At 32.3% G+C, this 23,014-nt stretch overlaps 1 protein-coding gene across 2 annotated transcripts in view; it reads right to left on the bottom strand.

The window, feature by feature from the left end:
* Positions 1-3,400: 3,400 nt before the first annotated feature.
* Positions 3,401-23,014, bottom strand: part of LOC145323779 (uncharacterized) — a 37,805-nt gene continuing 18,191 nt past the window's right edge. The window contains exons 3-7 of one of the 2 annotated variants that reach the window (XM_080166313.1): positions 17,309-17,392; positions 16,965-17,008; positions 6,902-6,996; positions 6,453-6,509; positions 3,401-4,188 (exon numbers count right to left, since the gene is read on the bottom strand). In XM_080166313.1, coding sequence (XP_080022439.1) covers positions 4,098-4,188; positions 6,453-6,509; positions 6,902-6,996; positions 16,965-17,008; positions 17,309-17,392 — 371 coding nt within the window. In that variant the 3' untranslated portion in view covers positions 3,401-4,097. Of the gene's footprint in view, positions 4,189-5,757; positions 5,846-6,452; positions 6,510-6,901; positions 6,997-16,964; positions 17,009-17,308; positions 17,393-23,014 lie in introns of those variants that run through there. The other variant, XM_080166314.1, reaches the window with a different exon arrangement.

Genomic DNA, 23,014 nt, shown 5'->3' with positions numbered 1-23,014 from the left:
TAAGAAATTTAACTGTTTACAGTTAATTTATTATATGGATGGTAAAATTAAACTATTATTACAAAATGTGTACACTTTCTAACCAAGAATGTAGTTGGATTGTTCACAAGAAACTAAAAGGATAAGACAATGCGCGATAAATTGATGCACATCCCCAAAATTACCCTTAAAGTTGTTTAAAATTAATGGGTGAAACGTTTGGACATTCAACTAAATGAATCAACTAATCAAAATTCAATAAAAGTCCCTAAAGTAGTTAAGCCAACGAATAAGAAAACGTAATTGTAAAACTTTGGGGACTAGTGTAATATAAAAGAGCCCAATGTCCCCCCTCCCCTACCTGGATTGTTTCTCACTGTGTTACTATTATTCTGATTCAGTTTGATTTTTAAATTCAGCAGAAATAAATCAGATTCCAAGCCATACTGGAATAGTTATTTATCGCATCGTATTACAAGCAGCTTTTCGCTGCTATAAAATTGTACAATTATAAGATTAAAACCAGTTTTGTTAGCCCCGAGATACCGAAGTCACGGGCTTGATTTTTATATTCGTAGAAAACTGGATTTAATACAATGCGATACATGATTTTTCAGTATGACTTAAAACCGGTTCTAACCAATCGGATATTAATCGGTTTCGAAGCCTTACTGGAAAACTTTTGTTCATTTCTTTCATTGATCTGAGTTCTAGTAGAAAGCTACTCTGTAAAAACACACTCAGTCTGTGTGTCTGTCTATCTACAATGATATCTATTTTACAATGTTTGATAAAAAAATATAATTTAACAGCCGCTCACTTGTTACAGAAATTATGATATCTAGCTTTTTTAGCAGCTGAGGAAATCATATTATTCCCATAGAGTTATGGACTAGCTGACTGACAGACAAAGTAGATTATAGAGTAGCTTCGCAACTATAACTATGTGTTTAAATGTAGGCACACCAAGTCTGTCTAATTTGAATATCAAACAGAGGTTTCTTTACATAAGTCAGCAGAAAAGGATAAAGTAAGTTGTGTTTCTATTTGTTACTTTAAATCTCAAAAACGCTGGAAACAAGTGACTTTTAAAGGGGGCAGTTTCACGAAATGCATTTGAACTTAATTTAGTGAACCGCATATTTTTTGTTAGTTAATTGGTAAAACTATATTTCTATGGCATATATTTGAAAGAATTTAAATTTTCTACCACGTAGTTTTGAAAATATCAAGACTTGAAATTCGTCTTTTTGTGATATATGCAATTTAAGAAGACGATTTTCAAGTCTTGATATTTTAAAAACTACGCGGTAGAAAATTGAAATTCTTTCAATTTTATGCCATATAAATGTAGTCATAGGCGTCCAAGGGGGGGGGGGTAATGGGCCATTTGGCACCCCCAAACGATTTCGTGAACAATACCCCCCCCAAAAAAAATTACCCCTACCTTGGGGGTGCCGTAGGCACCCCCAACGATTTTGGGGGGGGGTATTTACCCCCCCCAAACCATTTTTTTTTTGGGGGGGGGGGGGGGGGTAATTACCCCCCCCCCAAAATAAATGTTCTTTAAAAAAAATTTTTGGGGGGGGGTATTTACCCCCCCCAAATTGAATGTTCTTAAAAAAAAGATTTTACTGAAAATTTTTTTTTTGGGGGGGAGGGAGTAAACTAGTTATAAAACTTACCAGGACCTATAAGACGCTTCACTTTAAAGTATAATCATATTGGTTCATTGGTTAGTGAGTTAATTATTGTTGTATTTTTATGTTCTAAAGAATGAGATACTACTATATATTTGAATAGTAGTGGCGCCCTAAGCATCTAAGAACTCGTGTTTTCTAAAGGGCAAAAAGGGAGGAGAAAAATAGCCTAAAACCACTCAAAGGATTGACCTATAATAGTGTGGAACCATCATGGGATCTATGTGAAGCTTTCCTAAAAAGGAGAACTCAGTATTAAAAGTAATGAAATCTGAAGCTATAGTCAAATAAACCTTACTTACTACTTTATGTTATAGGATTGTACTTATTAACTTAATAGATTAGGTAGGTGCTTTTTTTACATAATTAAATTACCCCCCCAAAAATTTTACCCCCGGGGTAAATTTGTTTGGGGGGGGTAATTATCCCCCCCCCCAACAGATTCGGGGGGAGTATTTACCCCCCCCAACAGACTTTAGGGGGGGTAATTACCCCCCCCAATCAAATTTTACCCCCGTGGTAAAAATTTTGGGGGGGTAAAAAAAAATTTCGGCGCTTCGTGCGCCATTTTACCCCCCCCCCAAACACGAATTACTCCCCCCCCTAAAAATTTTTACCCCCCCCCCAAAAAAAAAAGCTTGGACGCCCCTGAATGTAGTTTACCCAATTAACCAGGAAAAAATATCCGGTTCACTAAATTAAGTTCAAATGCATTTCGTGAATCTACCCTTTTGATTATTAAAATTAAGTTTTGGTATTATAGAGCTTAAGCTGTCCTCTTTTGAAGAAGATGATTAAAGTCCCTCCACAGATTATGACGTCATACGATAGAATAACCAATCAGATGCTAGCATAAATTTTACCGTTGTTTAATTACAGTGTATACTGGCCTCTTATTGTCTATTCTATCGTATGACGTCATAATCTGTGGATGATTTTATCATCTTCCTTTCGAAAAGTTTGTAGTTGGATGCTTTTAATGAAAGGCTTATTAAATTTTTGGTTAAGAAAAACAAACAAAATAAACAGGTCTATAAGAAGATTTTTCTTATTCCTATGTATATTTTTGCCTATATTCTTGATCTAAGTCTGTTTTGTAGACTTTTTTCTATGTAAATTAAAATAACCTAGAAACATTTTAATAATTCCAAATTTATTAACAGATTTTGAGTATAAGGAAATTTTGTGTCTCCTTGACTCCCTCAGATTTAGTTTAGTCCTTCTTTTTGAATTTTTATTTTTTTTTGACTAGATAGAAACTATTGCTTCACTATTGGCTACGCCCCTAGAGGCCTCTAGATACATTAAAGGTGTTGTAGGTAGGAGGGCTGGGGAGGTTAGTCTATCCCTGACCATTTTTAATTTTAGTTTTTAAATAAAAAGTTTGAAAAAAAATTTTTAGGTCTAGTTTTTCCAGGGGCGATTTCCCTCCAAAAAGTTATAAACCTTCCTAGGACCTATAAGAAACTTAACTGTAAAAAATAACCATATTGATCTCGCGGTTTGCGAGATCCTTCGGTACACAAAGACAGACAGACATACACATAGAATAAAAGACATCCTGTTACTTTTATATAAGGATATATAATTTTATTTTGCTTCTTATTGATCATATTGGCCGAATTTAGTTAGTGAAGACAAAATACAATTGTAATTAAAGTTTATTAGATATTTTAATAATTAAAGTCAAATAAGTATACATTACAATTAAATAACAATTTTAATGAAATACACATAACATTTTTAGTTAAATATTAACTAAATTTCAAAATACTGCGATTTTAATTTTTTTGTTATTAAAATTATACACAAACATAAAAATATTCAAATGCAATTAAAATCACTGAATATTTTATTTTATTTTATCTTAAAGAAGGATAATATAAAAATATCAAAATCCCCTAAATTGTCAAAGGAAAATACCCGTACCCCTTTCATTTGCTTAATGAAAAAAAAGAATCTGTAATAAATCTTTTACTTTAGTTCCTAAGTTAGGCATAGGTACAAAATCTACCCCAGCCCCCTATTTACAATGAATTTTAAAAATAGTGTATATTACAATGTACATAGTACAATTTTAATTTAAATAATGCCAATTTTATAGTTATTTATCTACTCAACTATGATACAAAAATCAGGGCTCGGCAGCCGTGCCTCAGCCACGAATAAGCCTCAAATTAAAACCTACTTGTGTACAACAACAAAAATCCGAAAAGATTGTCTGTAATGGAACTGGTTTAGAGATCCAACTGAGTTCAATGAGGCTTACGTGCAGCTGACGCGCTGCTGCCGAGCCCTGCATAAAAGAACCTTTTTGTTGTTAATTTACTATTTAACGAGTTGATAAATAAAATTATATGTCAGTAGAAAAAAAATATTTTTAATGTATTGCATCATGTGAAGCATATTTTTAATCAATTAATTTTTCGCGCTCTTTTTAAATATTTTAAAGAACTTATTATAATTGTCAACAAATTTGGTAAAGTATCGCATCATCTTCAGGGCAAACCTGCAACAAAAGAAAAAGTAAGTTATGGAGTAGCTACGCGCTAATTACAGACGGATTACTTCATTACTTCATGGACTTTCTTTCCAGTACTGCTTCGAAACCGATTAATATCCGCTGGATTAGAACCAGTTATCACCCATACTGAAAAATCATTTGTGACATCGTATTACAGACAATTTTCCACAAATATCAAAGTAAAAATATCAATAGTAGTTTTGTAAGCTTGAGCATTTAACCCCGCGGGGATAACAAAATTGATTTTAATCTCTTAATTTTTCATTTCAACATTCGCGGAAAGCTGTCTATAATACGATGCAATAAATAACTATAAAGGGTAAGGGAAGGCCATTTATTGTAATGCTAGTTTTATCAAGATTTAACCAAACTATCCAAAGTTTTTAAGCCAACGAATAAAGAAAAAATTATGTTTAAAAAAACTCGGGAATAGTCCCTTTCATGACAACGCCCCATAAGGGACGATTCGTTATATTTTTAAAATGGCTTTTTAGGCTAGGTAAGGTTATATTTGGTTAGGTGATTGCCCCACAGGATTAGAAAATTGGCCCCGCAGGGTTAGAGCCCCCCGCAGAGGCTAGAAATAGGAGAAAAGCTACTGTGAAAATTACGAAGAATCGCCCCTTAAGGTGCGTTCCCACGAAAGAGACTATACCCTAAATCTCATTGTAAAAGAAAGATTTACGGCCAATTTTCATAACTTTTTAAACGGCTATTATGTTAAATGAATTTATGGGCGAGGGGGGACATTGTATTGTAAAGTATTATAAACACTTTTTATCATTCATTGGCTCAAAAAACTTTGGGTACTTTAATTAAGCCTTTATTGGTTAATTCGAACTAGCAGTGTCCAAACCTTTCAAACGATAATTTTTATTAAGGGGTAATTTTATTTTAACAAGGATGACAACATCCATAAAAGCGAAGCTCTGAAACGATATGACAGACGAACATTAACTTTTGTTGAGTGTCAGAACTGAATATACAAAATATGAAAATATAAGGTTTGACAAAATTATACGTAAATTTGTTGCAAAACTTCTTAAATACGGAATTCTGTTTAAGGCCCTACTGACATTTTTAATACTTGATTATAGAGATGCTCCGCTCATAATATTGTACCTTATTTTAATAGGAATCAGTGATCCAAAAATCAGATCAATCGGAGGATTTTATCACATAAAAAATTGTTATTAAAAAAGTAAAAAAAATCAACATGTTTAAAATGGACGTACGGACAATACATTCTGGTAACGATTATTGAGTTGCTATGGTTCCAAATCGTACCTAATTACTACAGGAACCATCATGCAAAGTTTGAAATCGATAGGACAATTCTAACATTCCTAAATTAACGAAAAAAGCTATCCGTTACGGACTGACCGCCCCTAATTATAGAAAAGCTTCGCTTTTAAAAATTGTGGATTTACATGATTGTATTGTCATTTGTTTTAACACTTAAGTTGCCAGTTGAAATGTAATTAATGATTTTTTAACATATAACATAAAATTATATGAACTGACATTATATCAAATAAAATTATATTCGATTACTTATTATCAAAAAAATTTATTGTCTTTATAAAATTTGTCATAGTTTTGAACAAACATCAGAAATGATCGGGCAATCTTCAAAACAAATCTAAAAATAAAACCCAAAATATCATCAACAGTTATATTTTGTATATTCTACTATATAAAGTAGTAAGCTTTTTGTCTGTAGTAAAGAATGTCGCTAAACAGATAAGGTTCTCCTTAAAGCCAAAGGAAGGTTTTTCAACAATTTTTGGGGAGGATATCCCTAGCCTCCCAGTAAAAAAAAACCCCAATCCCCCCCCTCTAAAATAAGATTCTTTTCTTTTAAAAGAAAAAACGAAAATAGGGGATGGGGGAGGATATTTCTCCACCCTCCCCCTTAAGTGCCCCTAAAGTCTTGAAGCTAAAAATAGCAATACTGTACATGTATTTTTTTACCAAAATGCAAATAAGTTTTACAAGTCAGTTCGAATCTTGGCCCAACACCGTGTCATAACGTTAAAAGTGGTTCCTACTTCTGCTATGTCAGGTGTGAGACAGAAATATAGTAGGGGGAATGCCTCGGTCTTTAAACAGACTCTGGATTCTCTAGGTGATTACTTAAAAATCTAAGAAGAATCCCGCCCTTACGAGGGAAGGTATTAGACAAATGGACAACCGTTAAATATGACTTAAAATGTTCTTTGTAAATGGTAACTAAAATGTTTATTTACCTGGCGTTGCTACCGTATAACTGGTTTTCTCCGTAAAACTTTTCCGAGCCACCTTCCCTGGAAATACAATACGATTATTTTCTAACTTATTTTCCAATAGGAAAGTAACAATAAAATTTAAATATAATTTCAAATTTGAAAATATCATAACAATCGAAGAAAATTACAGATTAATAGAGTTGCAGCACTACAAAAAAGTAGTATTTAAATAATTTACCATTGGATATAATATACGTGGATATTATGACACAGGAAATTTAGTCGCCTAAATAGGTTGCTACCAAAGAGCTCATTTATTGGCAAGAACGTAACTCTAACAGAAGGTGAAAGGATGGGATAGAAGATGTGGATGGGTTGTGTTGTTATATTAGCCAGCTGGGTGTGCCAACTTAATAAAGTAGACGAAAATTTTGTGCAATATCCAAGTAATAAAATGTCGATTAATTTACCTTTCAGCGAATTTTGTGCTATCCAAATCTTCTCTGGCCAGGAATGGGGCTCCTACTCCGCTTTTCTTGTACTCTTTCTCGTAGTCTTCCAAAAACTAAATATAGATAGATAGATAGATGATGGATTCATAGATAGATAAATACATATATAGATAAAAGAACGTCCGTAGTAATTTCACCGAAGCTTTTTATATTACCTACAAAAAATGACGTCATACTGGCCTACCATTGGTCAATTAGAATGTTTACTGGCCTGCCTTTGGTAATTTGGACTGTGTTTTGGCCTATTATTGGTGATTTGTATTGTATCGCGTCATTTTTTATATGCACTATAACGAGCTTCAATTTCACTACCTGCGTATATTTTACCAACGGGTCCCACCCCAAAATAACCCAAAAATGTTCGTCCCGCTACAAACAATATTTTTTACCCCCCCCCCCCCCACCCTCTTATTTCCAAAATAAATGAAAAGCTTTGCATTAGGTTAGAAAGATTAATAAAGGAATTGAAAGTATAAATCAAAGAAAAATAATTACATAACAAGAGATAGTAAAAAAATGCTAAAAGATAGTAAAACAAATTGCTACATTTTCAGTTAGGTAAAACTTTTTTTCTCCTCTTGAATAATTTATTCAATTTTTATAACAGTTCTCTCGTATTTTATAAGCTGTTGCATTGGTCAAAATGTCTCATATCAATTAAAAATAAATCATGTCATGCGACGGCTGATTGGCACAATATTTAAAACAGCCTAAAGCATAAAAAAAAATTTAAACAACCAGAAGGAAATTGCAATATTTTGTCGTTAGCTAGCTTAAAGTTAAATTAAAAATATTTTAACGATAACTTTCATTTATAGTAAAATATATTTATTTATTATTATTATATTAAAAGAGGGTTGATTTATTGTCAGTGTCTTGACTCTCCAAATTACAAAACCCAACATTGAATAGTTTATAACAGTTTGAATTCAGCAAGGCATTTGATTAAGCTTAACAGCAGCAAGACTTTTTGCTATACCAATATTTGTACACCGCTACGCCCCTAGAGGCCTTTAGGGGCACATAGTATGTTTTTTTTAATAAATGTTGTTTACAAAAAAAAAATTCACCACTAGATGGTGTAAGTTATTTCTCTTGAGAGGGTAGTAATACCCTGCCCCCAAATAGATATAAACCATACCAGGACCTATGAGAAGCTATCCATATCGGTTCAGCGGTTAGCAAGATAATTTGGTACACACAGACAGACACGTAGATATCCTTTTAAGGATTGTTTTATTCTATTTGTGGGTTGTACTTATGTGTAGAATTAAAATAGAAAGAAACTGTTTAGATTCTGTGTTTTTAACGATGGAACCAGATTAGATATTTATTTTATGACACACATAACAAGTAAAAATAATAACAGTGTTATAATACAGGTATTAAATATTCATATACAAACAAAAAAATTTAATATGAATAAAATATTAAGGACAGACCATGACAGTGATTCGTGCAGACATATACATATATATATATATATAAATCCTTCTTTTATAGTAGATGGATTTATAAAGATGATTTGGTTTAACTTCTAAACTGTACCAATAGAACACAAGCACCCCCCCCCCCTACTTTATTTTTATTTTTGTGCGGAGGAATATGGGTGTATTGCCCCTAAGGGGAGCTTTAACCCTACAGGAAAATAACTGAAACTAATTATTAATTAATTAATTGATTTACTTTTCATTATAGTGAAATGCCAAAATTAAATTATAAAGTAACATGATGTTTTCCATTCTTTTGTTTAGAGTGTGTCCAGTAAGATCTCATAAGCAGCTGTAACGTTCATTCCACATTATTTTATGAAAGTTAGTACATAATAAAGTAACAAGATGTTTGTCTGTACCATTGAATTGGTATGGTTCTCCTTTACAGGGAACCTTCTTTCCTAGGTCCTGGTTTATAATTATTATGTGGGAGGGTTCAAAACCCCCCCCCCCCCTACAAAAAGAAGATATTTACTAGATACAAATAATGGAGGGAGCTGAATGAGCAATACTGACCAAGCTTGAAATAGTTGCATTTTATCCTCCCTCGGGTTATTAGGTTAACTCAAACTTGAAGGGTATAAAACTTTAAAATCTCGGAAACTTCCCTTGATTCGTTGCTGGACCCACCACATAAATTTTGTTTAGCAAAGCTAGTTTATGTGCTGTGGTCCCTATACAAGTGGTATGTCTTCATGTCTGACATTTATTTAAAAATCTTTCTTGAACCCATTAGTAAAATGTCCCTAAAAGCTAGGGACGAACCCGCTTGTTTTTTAAAAAGCTATGACTGCATATTTAATTAATGTGGAAATGACGCAAATTTTTACAGGATAGCCCATGTTTTTTTTCCTGGAGGGGCGGAAACCTGATCAAAATATATTAAATGGAATCTTCCAACATCTTTGCATCTTAAAGTGAATTATGTAATTTTTAGTGACGCAGCTACTCTATATGGTAGTTGTTTGTCTGTTTGTCCGTAACAAAACAAGAACGGTTTGTAGCTGTCTTGAGAAGCAAAATACGTAAAATTTAGGACATACGTTAATTTATAGAAATTTTCTGATTACAGAATCACTTTGAATTTATCGAATACAACAAGGTTTAATTGATTTTCTTGAAAAGCCGGAAAGTGTGACGTCATAGAAATACGTCTAAAAAGGAGGTATGAGTGGGAGAAGTGGGAAAGAAAACCCCTAAAAAAGGGTTTGATTAAAACGTATTTTTTTGACGTCACACATGACACTTTCAAGCGCTTTATTTTAAAAAAATGGCAAAACAGTGTAGAAAAGAGAGTTAAAGAAAAATATGATAAGAAAGAAAAAAAGAAAATACAAACATACGTGTCACGTGCACTTTTAAAAACGTATGATCAAGTTACAGAAGGCCGAACATACATCCCCCAGTTATAGAGTAGCTGTAATAAAGGTGCTTATAGAATATGCAAGATTTTATATCTAAAGGTTGTACGTTAAACAACTAGCGGCTTCGCCTCTAGCATTTAGGGACTAGAAAAATAGCTTAAAACCATCCCAAGAATTAAATGTGAAAATGAAATAGGTTAAACCAACACGGGACCTTTGTGAAGTTTATCTAAAACAAGGATGACAACATCCATAAGTAGCGAAGCTCAAAAATTATGAATGGATATCGGAAAAAATTACTATAAAACAGTTTCACACAATAAACATTAATTAATTAAAAATTAAAAGATTATAATCTTAATAAAATAGGGAAATAAGGAAACCTTAAAAATCAGGCAACCTTAAAAATCACGAAAATTTGAAAATCTAGGAATCGATCTAGCATCGCAATTTATAGACATATCTTAATGAAACTTGATAAAAATATGTAGAATATGAGCATATTCAATTCCTGATAATTTCAGCCGCAAATCATGAATAGGAATCGAGAAAACCATAGAAAAACCTAAAAATCTAAGAATCGATCTAGCACCCCAACAAATAAAAAAACCGTAATAAAACTAAAGGAAAATATGTATTATGTAAATTTAAGCAATCTCTGAGAATTTCATCCCATTATCTTAAAAAGGAGTTGAGAAAATCACGAAAAAATGAAAACCAAGGAATCGATCTAGCACCTCAAACAACAGACAGAAGGACAAAATAACGTATAGATTAGATGGGCATATTTTAAAAGAATCTTCACTAAAAATTTCAGCTGTCTATATTTTCTAGGAGCCGAGAAAATCACGTTTCCCTCACTTTGTCTCAGACGGACAAACGGACGGACATTTCGAATTATAGAGTAGCTTCGCTACTAAAAATAACCCCATCTGTTCAGTAGTTATTGAGACCTTAATCTATTTAAAAAAAACCTTACTACTTTATATAATAGGATAGCTATCCGTTACAGAATGAAAAACACACCACAAATGCAGAAAATCTCTGCATTTCAAAAAGCTGAAAAGGTTATATGGTTATTGTCAGTACACACAAAAAGCTTTTATTTATAGCAAAAATGTATACATGCGTTTATGTGAAGCTATGTTTAGAAAAATGCAACGTAGGCTGTTTTTTTGGTTATACTTTTTAAAGTGTAACTTATTTAATTCTTCCTCTACTGTACTGATACTGTGCTGTCATAGTACAAGGAAAGTCATTCCAAAAACCGCCTTTTCATATATGTTAAATGATGGTATATTTGGAATGTTCTTTTTTCCTCTTGTAAAATGCAACTTTTTTCCTTTCTTATATTTTTTTAGTTTCCTACGTCCCTACTTATTTCTAATCACAGTGCGTATGAAGGTGCTTTGACTTTTGTGTCAGAACCTAAATTGGGACATAGTGCATTTCATTACCATAGGTTAGGTAACTTCATTTCACTTTTCAATAAAATCTAAAATGCAGCCGGTTTTGAGAAAATTATATTTGAAAATTTCAAGTTCAATTTTCATCCACAAGGAGTTACCGCATAATCATGAAAAGAAAAGCAAATAATTTTTTAATTTTAACAACTTTGCTTTAATTAAGTCTGTCATAAAACCTCTCTATATATGATTTATTTAAGGCTGAATTTCCGTGACCTTAGCAAAGCAACTGATAAAAAAGACTTTAATTGACTCACTTCAGAAGTGCTTCTATGAAGAATTTTATAAAAGCAAACTTGTTCAAAATTTTAAATAAATAATCTTTGCTTTTCTTGTCATGATTATGCGGTAAAACCAAAATGATTGGGATCTTTTTTGTTGCTATTTGTAATGGCTATCTAAACCTGAATTTTTTTTTAAAATTGTTTCTTTTTTAATATCGAAGCTACTCTATAACTTATTTTGTCCGGTCTTTCTGTATGGCTAGAGGAAACATGATTTTTTTGGCTTCTAATTAAGATATAATGCTAATTTTGGTGAAAATTCCTATTATCTAGGCATTTCCAATCGATTTATTTATTTGTCCGTTTGTCTGCCTATAATGCTCTGAGAGTCATTTCATTTGAAACCGGGTTTCCTGGCTTAAATTAAAGATTTAAAACTGAGAGTTTTTCTGAAGATTCCTACGAATGCGGAAGTTTTTTTTCTGTGGGGAATTTTTTTTTTTACTTTTCTTGATATTTAGCTCAATGGTTTTATATACATTTGCTTTGCTTCCTATGGACGTTGCCATCCTTAAGTTATCATCCTAAATAGCATGTATTGTCCCTAAATACCTACATCCAAGTTAGATATTTTCATTCTAAAAAAAAGTCAACATCACAAAATGCAACAAACTCGACCTTTCTTAAATAGAAAGATAAGTAAATTTCTTATATATAAACTATAAAGCTTTCATTTGAAAGAAGTCAAAATTGAAAAATAAATAAACAGATGGATTAGGGATAAAAAGAAAGATTTTTATTTGTTTATTTATTATTATTATATTTACTAGATTAATATTTTTTTATCTACTATTTTGCAACTAAAGTAATTTTTTAAAAAGTTTCAATAATCTGTAATAATTATTGAATAGCATTGCTATAGAAATAAGGATTTTAAAGACCAACCCACAAATAAACCTAAATAAACATTCACACACAAAAAAAAAACAATTCCACACACACACTCAGAACTACTCACACACACAGAACTATACACACACACACAGAACTACACACACACACACAGAACTACACTCACTCACACACACAGAACTACACACACACACAGAACTATACACACACACACAGAACTATATACACAAACACACAGAACTACACTCACACACACAGAACTAGACATACACACACACACACAGAACTATACACACACACACAGAACTATATACACAAACACACAGAACTACACTCACACACACAGAACTAGACATACACACACACACACAGAACTACACTCACTCAAACACCCAGAACTATACACACACACACAGAACTACACACACACACAAACACAGACACACACAAACTGAAATTGCAGAGAAAAAAATGCAAACTTCACAGGAAACAAAATTTAGCTCATCATCACAAGGTTGCAACAAATAGATAGATAGATAGATAGATAGATAGATAGATAGATAGATAGATAGATAGATAGATAGATAGATAGATAGATAGATAGATAGATAGATAGATAGATAGATAGATAGATAGATAGATTGATAATACATACATTGATAGATATCTCTGCAAATAAATAGATGGTCTTATAACTAGTTAAATAGATAACTAAAATTTAAATTCAAAACATTTAAAAGAGTAAAATATTGATGTTTAATTTAAATGAAATGGCTATTCTAATCTGCAATAATTATGTTCTAATTCTTGACCAAAATTTTGACGTTTTCACAATGGCATCAAGCCTGTGACTTTATTAAAATTTAAATCAATAGAATTCGCTGTCAAGAAAGTAGTGAAGGGAGGCTTAGCATAGGTCTTGGTTGTTTTTAATGGTAGTTATAAATTAGAATCTTGAGATGGCTTTAGGCTATTTACTGGCATTCCTCCCCTAGATAGTAAGGGTGCTATAATAAAATAAGTTAGTATTTTGTCTATAGCTTAAGATCTCGGAAAATGCTAAATTCTAATAATTTATAACAAACAAATGTTAAGTAAAGGAAAATTATGAAAGATTTTTATTACAGGATGAAGAATTAGGATTTAAAAATTTTACAATTATGTATGGACATAGAATTAGGTTAGATGCAACAGAAACACGGATGCCAATTTAGTATTTTTGATCAGTTGTGTTGCGTGCACAGAGTTTTGTCTGGGGGAGAGGTGTTCTTATTAAGGGGGTAAAAAAAGGGAAGGTTTGTTTCAAAAATCGTTTTTCATGTCATGTCCACTACCCCTCCCAAAGGACGTCCCCCCCCAACCCACCCAAAAAAATGATTTTAATTCTTATTTTACAATCAACAAAATAAAAAGCTTAGACGCCCTTGCCCCTCACACTCCCCTTTTCCTAAGTTTTGAAAACTCATTGTTTTATGCTCTAAATGGGATGGGGGGGGGGGAGCTTCAAAAAAACGAAGCCCTGTCATTAATGCGACATGCAATCCCTGCATGGTTTTTAAAACCTTACTTAACCTATCCTAACCTATTCTAAAATAAACTTTGAACCACTCTTGCTTGTGGTTCATATACAATAAGAAGTATAGTTTTGAAGTCACCACGCTTTCTAAATTGTACCTAATTTTTTAAGCAATCGATAGTTTGATCGATCGGACCATTAAAACATGCCAAAATTAACGAGAAACCTAAACTAGTTGTACAACAGTTTTGCTTTAAAAGTTGGGAACCGTGTGTCCAGCGAAAGCCAATTTCTGGCCATAAACTTAGAAATGAATTGGTAATAAACAAAGCCACAAAATTGGCAACTTTGATACATAATAGATAGATAGTGAGAGATAGATAGTGAGAGATAGAAAGTGAGAGATAGATAGTGAGAGATAGATAATGAGAGATAGATAGTGAGAGATAGATAGTGAGAGATAGATAGTGAGAGATAGATAGTGAGAGATAGATAGTGAGAGATAGATAGTGAGAGATTGATAGTGAGAGATAGATAGTGAGAGATAAAGAGTGAGAGATAGATAGTGAGAGATAGATAGTGAGAGATAGAAAGTGAGAGATAGATAGTGAGAGATAGATAGTGAGAGATAGATAGTGAGAGATAAAGAGTGAGAGATAGATAGTGAGAGATAGATAGTGAGAGATAGAAAGTGAGAGATAGATAGTGAGAGATAGATAGTAAGAGATAGATAGTGAGAGATAGATAGTGAGAGATAGATAGTGAGAGATAGAAAGTGAGAGATAGATAGTGAGAGATAGATAGTGAGAGATAGTTAGTGAGAGATAGATAGTGAGAGATAGATAGTGAGAGATAGTTAGTGAGAGATAGAAAGTGAGAGATAGATAGTGAGAGATAGATAGTGAGAGATAGATAGTGAGAGATAGATAGTGAGAGATAGATAGTGAGAGATAGATAATGAGAGATAGATAGTGAGAGATAGATAGTGAGAGATAGATAGTGAGAGATAGTTAGTGAGAGATAGATAGTGAGAGATAGATAGTGAGAGATAAATAATGAGAGATAGATAGTGAGAGATAGATAGTGAGAGATAGATAGTGAGAGATAGATAGTGAGAGATTGATAGTGAGAGATAGAGAGTGAGAGATAGATAGTGAGAGATAGATAGTGAGAGATAGAGAGTGAGAGATAGAGAGTGAGAGATAGATAGTGAGAGATAGATAGTGAGAAATTATCGTGTGAGATAGATAATAGTAAAATTTTAACAGAGGAAATACATATATGGATGCACAAAAAATTTTTGTTTATTTCTATTTCTACGTAATATCTTGTCCAAAACATCAAGGAAAAGGGAATAGAAGATTCAGAAATTTAAGAGCTTTAGTCACCCCTCCCCCCCCCCCCTAAAAAAAAATATATATAAAATAACTCATCTTAATTTTTATTTTAAATAAGTATGGCAACCTCTTAAAAATCGAAGCTCTAAAATGGTAGGAAAGAAGAACATTAACAATTATAATCTATCAGAACTAAAAAAGCATAATACAAATGTATTAGTCTTAAGAGAATTTGAAGTATTTTTTTTTAAACTGCTTAAAACTATTTAAGAACATTCTTACATTCTAGAACTTGATTAAAGAGAAGTTTCCCTTATAACAATGTACTTCGTTGTCTTAGGAATCAGTATTACAAAAATCAGATGAAATTATTAATTAAAATTAAAGAAAATCTTTGCTTTTAAAATATAAATTTACATATTCCTATGTCTGCATGTTGAGAATTACTGTAAGGAAATCTATTCTTCTTTTCACATTGATTTATATTGATGACAGTTTTACACGAAATTTTCTACCTCATAATGCAATAACAGACGGATATTATAGATCACTGTTGATAGAATACATTCAATTGTCCCTTTCTGTAGAAATATTTCTTACAATGTAAGTTAATAAAACGCTATCTTTGCCCCTGTACATTAGCCTCTAAAAGATGTTTGAGCCCCCCTACCTTAAAATTTTTTTTTTGAAAAGAGAATAATATTTTTTGGGTGAAGGGGTTTCTTTGGGGTGTCACATCCACCACCAATAGCCTAAAACCTTCCTTTAACCATAAAAGTAAAAAATATACGGGGCATTGGTTGAAAAACTGTATGTTCAAAGGGTGGTGACTCTATGTCGACTTTTAATTGGGTCTTTGAATACCAGCCAATAGCGTCAAAAATATTAACACAGCTAAGTCGCTACAAAAGAGCAGAAAGCCATTTGCTAACAGATAAAAAGGTCACTACCACTTGAACCAGGTAGTTGTCTGGGTTATATATCTATACTTGTATATTTATTCTATAACCTTTACTAATCTTCCCTGAAAATTGTCTCGGCATAGTGTCTAAATTAATACTCTAATTATGAAAACTCTTCTATATTTTAGTTGTATATAATTTTACATTTTTTCCCCACATTTAGGTCAAATGTAAAACTAAATTAATTTCTTTTATGCTTTCAAAATACATAATTTATGGAATGTAATTTCAATTCAGTTTCAACGAATTAAACTAATGTTATTTAGTTATTTTACAGCTATACTGAAATCCAAATTTATCTATTTGTAATTTCGGATCTAGTTCAGTTCACGTTAAAATGTTCCTGGTAACGATTATTGCAAAAAAATCTATGAACTTTAAAGGCTGCCAGCTGCAAAACGGCTGAATGTACATGGCGTGTTCGCATATTGTGTTTAGCGGCAAAAGATGGCCTATAATTAATCTGGAATAGCTAAGATCCAATGATGCACAGGAAAAAACGCGTAAAATATATTTTTTACGTATTATTGTGCACTGCGAGATAATTGTGTATTATAGAGTATCTTTAGTAGTAATTTTTTGTGTGAGGATAATTTATACGTTCTACCGTTAGGCCGTTTAACCGTTAGCAGCTTTTAAAAATCTTAGATTTTTGGAGATAATCGTTACCGGGAACTTTTTACCATATTGACCGCACTAAATCCGTTTTTCTACCATAAGCCGTTTACAAGATCTTATTGACCTTACCTTCAATGTCCAGTAAACCATTTCCATTGTAATATGCATGTTGTCTAAACAAAATGAAAATATGGATAAATTTTATTTATTGGATCTACAGTTCACGGTATTTTTTTAATTATATGATATTTAGGTATTATATCTACCACATATGTCAATAGAAGTTTAGGTAGACGCTGTTTATAATGTCATAAAAAAATAGAATACAAATGATCAATGATAGGCCGATTCACAGACTAAATTACCAATAGCAGGCCTGTATACATTTTAATTGACCAACGTTAGTCCAGGGTAAAGTCATATTTTACAGGCACTATAAAAAGCTTAGAATAGGTAAAACTATAAAAGTTCACCTGAGAAAAATGTTCCATCAGTTTCTGGCAGCGCGGTCCCAACAGGCAGATATCTGGCCACAGTTCCAGGCAAGCCTTTGGCACCTAGATAGATAGATAGGTAGGTAGACAGATAGATAGATAGACAGATAGACAGAAGGATATATAAATAGATAGATAGATAGGATAGATACATAGATAGATAGATAGAAAGATAAATTGATAAACAGATAGATATATAGGTAAGTAGACAAGTAGATAGATAGGTAAATAGACAAATAGATAGATTAAACATATTTAGATAATTATAAATTATTTATTACTAACGTCTATACCCCTAGAGGCCCTTTCAAAGGCCGGGTGCGGGTAGAAATGTCAATCCCCCCCCCCTATTTTCATTGTTTTTTAGTTAGAAAAAAATGTCTAGGGCCGATTTATCTTGGGAGGGTGGTGGTACCCTTCCCTTAAAATAGTTATAAACCTGCCATCGTTAAAGACAGACACAGATCCTGTTACTTTTATACAACGATCAGGTGAATTTTTTACATTTGAACATTTTATCAAAATTTGGGTTTTTTACTTTTAATATTCTTCCGTTCCCCCCCCCCCCCCACCAAAAAAAATAAATAGAGGGATAGATAGTTACACATAAGAATGACAAATATCCAATCAAATACCGCTCAACTACTAGAATTTGATTAATTACCAGATGAATTAGATTATCATTAATTAAGTTATTTATGTCATTCATGTCTTAGGAATTCTACTCTTCTTAGAACACTGCTAGTAGTTTTATCCAACCAATTAATAAAATATAAGTACCCAAAGTTTTTACCCAATGAATGGGGGAGCATGATTTTAAAACTTTGGGTACTATGGTATTTTACAGTACTTCCCTGCAATCAACTAGCTCTAAAATCTAAAACTCTGTTAAGAATTAAAGTTACATATCCTAATAGACCAAGACATACTTACTTTAAAATTAATTTAGTAATATTTACTAAGTATATTTGCGATTACTTTTATTTAATGAAATCTTCTAATTTATAACATGTACAAAACGGCCTGCTGTATTGCATCAAGATCCATGACAGATCTATATAGGAAATAAACGTCTATAATCGAGCTCGAATTCTCCAAGTAAAGAATGTTAAAAACTCATAGTGCTCCAATAATCCCTATTAAATTCTCATTGACCAGAAAGATAAGACCCATTATTCTACTTTTAGCATCATTAATTCAGTTTTTTTAATTCATGTTGCTATTTGAATAACATTGAAGTATTTGATTTCTATTCATAACAAAGAAAATTTAAATTTATAATATAGTAAATCTGAGAAAACTTAGTTTTAATATAAATTGATTCGTGCGACACTCCTGTAATGTGGTCTGATATTAAACTAAACATTTTAACCCTTTCAGGACGAAAATTTGAAATGAAAAATATTAGGTGTATATTCTTTAAAAAAATGTTTAAAAAAATGAAGCAAAACGTTATATCGTGTATTGTTACATTAAATATAGATAAAACAAGAAATTACTGAATAAATCAGTTAAACAGATATTATAAAATAAGACGTTAAAGTTGTAATCTTTATGTGCAACTTAATATTTTTAAAAGAAAGAGAGAGAACGGGTCGATAGAGAGAGAGGGAGAACGAGGGGATAGAGAAAAAAGAGAGAGAGAGAACGGGGGGATATATATAGAGAGAGAACAGGGGGATAGAGAGAGATAGAAAGAGAGAGAGAGAGAGAGAAAGAAAGAGAAAGAAAGAGAGAGAACGAGAGAGAATTAGGGGAGAGAGAGAGAGAGAGAGAGAGAGAGAGAGGGAAAGAGAGAGAACGAGAGAGAATTATGGGATAGAGAGTGAGAGAGAGAGAGAGAGAGAGAGAGAGAGAGAGAGAGAAAGAAAGAGAGAGAGAGAGAGAAAGAAGAGAGAGAGAGAAAGAGAGAAGAGAGAGAAGAGAGAGAGAGAGAGAGGAGAGGGAAGAGGAGAGGATAGAGAGTGAGAGTGAAAGAGAGAGAGAGAGAGAGAGAGAGAGAGAGAGAGAGAGAGAGAGAGAGAGAGAGAGAGAGAGAGAGAGAGAGAGAGAGAGAGAGAGGGAGAGAGAGAGAGAGATTCGGATGGACATTGATTAGTAAATGAGAAAATCACATTTTCTTCTAATCCTAGCCAACAGACGAACGGACAGACATTTTGAATTATAAATGAGATTCTCTACTAAATAACAGCGGAAAATGAATTTTGCAAATGTTCCATTATAATCTTGATAAAAAATGTAATCCAAAACAAATATTTTAGCTATAGTTGGACAGAAGTGCATTGCTTTCCAAAAAATTAAACCTTCTATATTAAATAGCAGAAGGGAAAATAAACATTTTTCCTACAGTAATTTATTTATTTCAGAGCACTTAAGACAGAAAGTAAAACTTTTTAAATTTAAATTTATTGACTTCGCTACTAACATTTAACAGATAAATAAGGATGACAAAATCCATAACTATAGAAGCTCTTGAATTAAAAAAATAAAAGGCAAAGCAAATAAAAGCAAAAAGGGTGCACAAAAGACAGACATACTGAGTAATGATACTTTGTGGTATTTGAATCTTTACACAAAAAATATCTTCGATAAAAGCTGGGAAAATTATTTAACAGCATTACCGATAGACCGACAGACAATATTATTCTTAGAGTATACATGCATTGGTCAGCCAACATAAAATAAGCCTTCTGTCTTAACCCTGAAAGATCGGGCCCTCTACAAATTCTTAACACATCGGATTTTATACCTTAATATTTGCATCAGCCTTTTACCTTTCCAGTACGGATATTTAATATTCTCAAGAACATTACAGACCAGTGAACAACGTGAGCTGTAGGCTAGTAGTTAAATATTGTAGCAAATTTCACTTCTAACAACTATTAGAGTCAGTTATAATGTAGCAGGAAAGAGCTACTTATAGAGTAGCTATGCTCCCCAAATGTTTTTTTTTTATTACACTAGTCCCCAAAGTTTTATAATAACTTCTTCTTATTCGTCAGCTTAACTCCTTTGGGTACTTTTATGTAATTTGAATTGGTTGGTTCTAATAAGTTGAGTGTTCAAACGTTTCAACCACTAATTGTGATCAATAGAAGGGGTAATTTTGTGCTGTTTTTTTATCCGTTTTGCACTACCTAAGTACACCATGACAAGTCTTAAGAGTTCTGTACAATAGGTACTTACTGCTTTGATTTGTACAGTCTATACTTTATTCATGAAGGTCTATAATACAGAGGTTAAAGGTTAGGCAAAGTTTTTGTATTTTTGTATCTGTATGCTTTTTCTATTCGTTTTATTTTGGGAGGGTTGAGGTAACCTCGTTCAAAATAGCTAAGAACCTTCTCTAGACCTATGAAAAGCTTCTAAGTAAAAAAGAAGTTTTGTGGTTAGCGAGATCCTTTGCTACATACAGGCACACAGAGATACAGACAGAAAAACAATGAAAAAAAGACAATGACCAATAAATTATTGTACATCTCTAATGAAGATACACAAAATTACCCCTTCTGTAGATTGCAATAAGTGATTGAAACGTTTAAACACTAAACTTCATGAACAGTTTGTAAGGCTACGAATGAGGAAACGTTACTATAAAACTTTGGGGACTAGTGTTATAAACAGCTTAATGTCCCCTCCCTCCCTGGGTACAATGGCACACAAGAGTATTTTAGAATTCATCTTTCATTTAAACAAAATATAGACATATGTTATAGATAACTTTTCTTAAACAAAATTAATGTTTCTAGAAAATTAATTTCTATATATTACTAAATCCCTCATTCGCTGGCCTACAGCTTTAGATACTGTTTATAAAAAGCTTTGCTAATTTCAAACAAGCATTGTCCGAAGTTTTCAACGAAAATCTATGGAAGGGGTAATCTTATTTATCATCATTGGGAATGTACATCAATTTATCGTCTAATGTCTTATATATTAACTAGGTGCTACGACCCTAGCCTCTACGGGAGATCAGAAAAGTAGCCTAAAAACCGCAAATACACATTTAAAATGTTTCCCTGAAGAAATAAAAACAACTTCGGACTCGCAAGTTCCGCAAAAAAAAAACCTTACTACTTTGCATCAAAGGATTGATAGGGAACATTAAAATACCTTGGCCTAAAAAATCAACCCATAACCAACAGACAAAGATTTTATAATCAAATGGTTAGTTGTTTATATTGATAACTCCATTATATATTTGAATTATCTCTTATCCTTCATCTACTTTACTAAGGATTATTCACAGATACACAGAAAGCTATCAGAGAGGGAGAAAGGGGACAATGGGCTGTTTATTACACTAGTCCCTAAAGTTTTATAATAAAGTTTTCTTATTCGTTGCTTCACAACTTTGGGGACTATTGTGAATTTAGATTGGTTGGTTAATTAAGTTGAGTGTTAAACATTTCAACCAATAATTTCAATCTATCATTGTATCATCATTGGGGATGTACATCAATATAACGGCCATTGTTTTTTCCCTTTAGATCCCTGAAAAATATACAGAAGGATGAAAAAATGATGAATGATGAAACACACAAAAAATATCAGAATTAACCCCTCCCATAGCAAATTTTGCAATTCCTATTTGAGTTGGGTATCCCTCATTTTAAATTTTTTTCAAAATAAGGTGAGTGGGGTTTTAAGAGCTCAAGAGGGACCTTTGTGTAAAAGCACCTCATAACTTGTTTATCTTTTAAATTTTCAAGTTAATCATAAAAATAAAACAGAAAATCTATGCATATTTCCTTTTAGTTTTCATACCATAGTGAACAAAGACCTCTCAACTTCAATTACATCTAACTATCTGTCTTAATGGTGCAGCTACTCTATAATAAATGTCCGTTCGTTCGTATGTCCTGCGTGTGTCAAAACCCTTATTTACTTTAGCTTTTCCATAATAAAGGCGATTTTGTCTGTAGAAAAAGTGGATCTGTATTTCTTAATCACTATATGCCTGTCTGTGTTGGTTTCACATCTCGCTAACCACTGGGCGGATATGTTTTTCCTTTATAGTGAAGCTCCTATAAGTCTGGGAAAGGTTTATAACTTATTTGAGGGAGGGGGTACCTTGACCCTCCCCCCCCTCGAAATTTTTTTAAAAAGTTTTGTGTTTTAAAAAAGAATTATTAAAACGATTTCATTCTTATTGTTTCGGTACGCATGCCTTGCCGTACACGAAATCTTAATCTCCAAGCCCTCCGAATGACCAACATGTGAATGTTTACAAATGTGTATTTATTACCATGAAAACGGTGCATCTAAAACAAAAATATAAAAATTAATAACATAATATTAATGGTTTATTATTTTTGTATATCGAGGTTGCGTGATTTCAATTTAATTAAAAATATAAAATTTCTAAAAAACTTTAAATTGGCACGAAACATACTAAATAGCATCAGAAATTGATAATTTTAGATTCGAATGATCAATAAAATTAAGGAAAATATTCGTATGTCAAAAGTTAGCAGTTAAATGGTCTATTTGTTGAAAAATTAATGTTTTAAATTTCTTCGTAAAAAAATATACCATACTACACTTATTATTAAGAATTAAGATAAATTCTTACCACATTATACGTCAAACTAAGCAGGAAGGCTTATTTGAGATCTTCCACGGATTAGAGCGCATGTATATCCATCCAATACATTATTTTTATTCACGTAGCTCTTCACATGG

The sequence above is a fragment of the Acartia tonsa genome, chromosome 7 (genome assembly GCF_053477335.1).
Source record: "Acartia tonsa isolate MP-2025a chromosome 7, ASM5347733v1, whole genome shotgun sequence".
Lineage (NCBI taxonomy): Eukaryota > Metazoa > Arthropoda > Copepoda > Calanoida > Acartiidae > Acartia > Acartia tonsa.
This window is presented reverse-complemented; position numbering and strand designations above follow the sequence as displayed.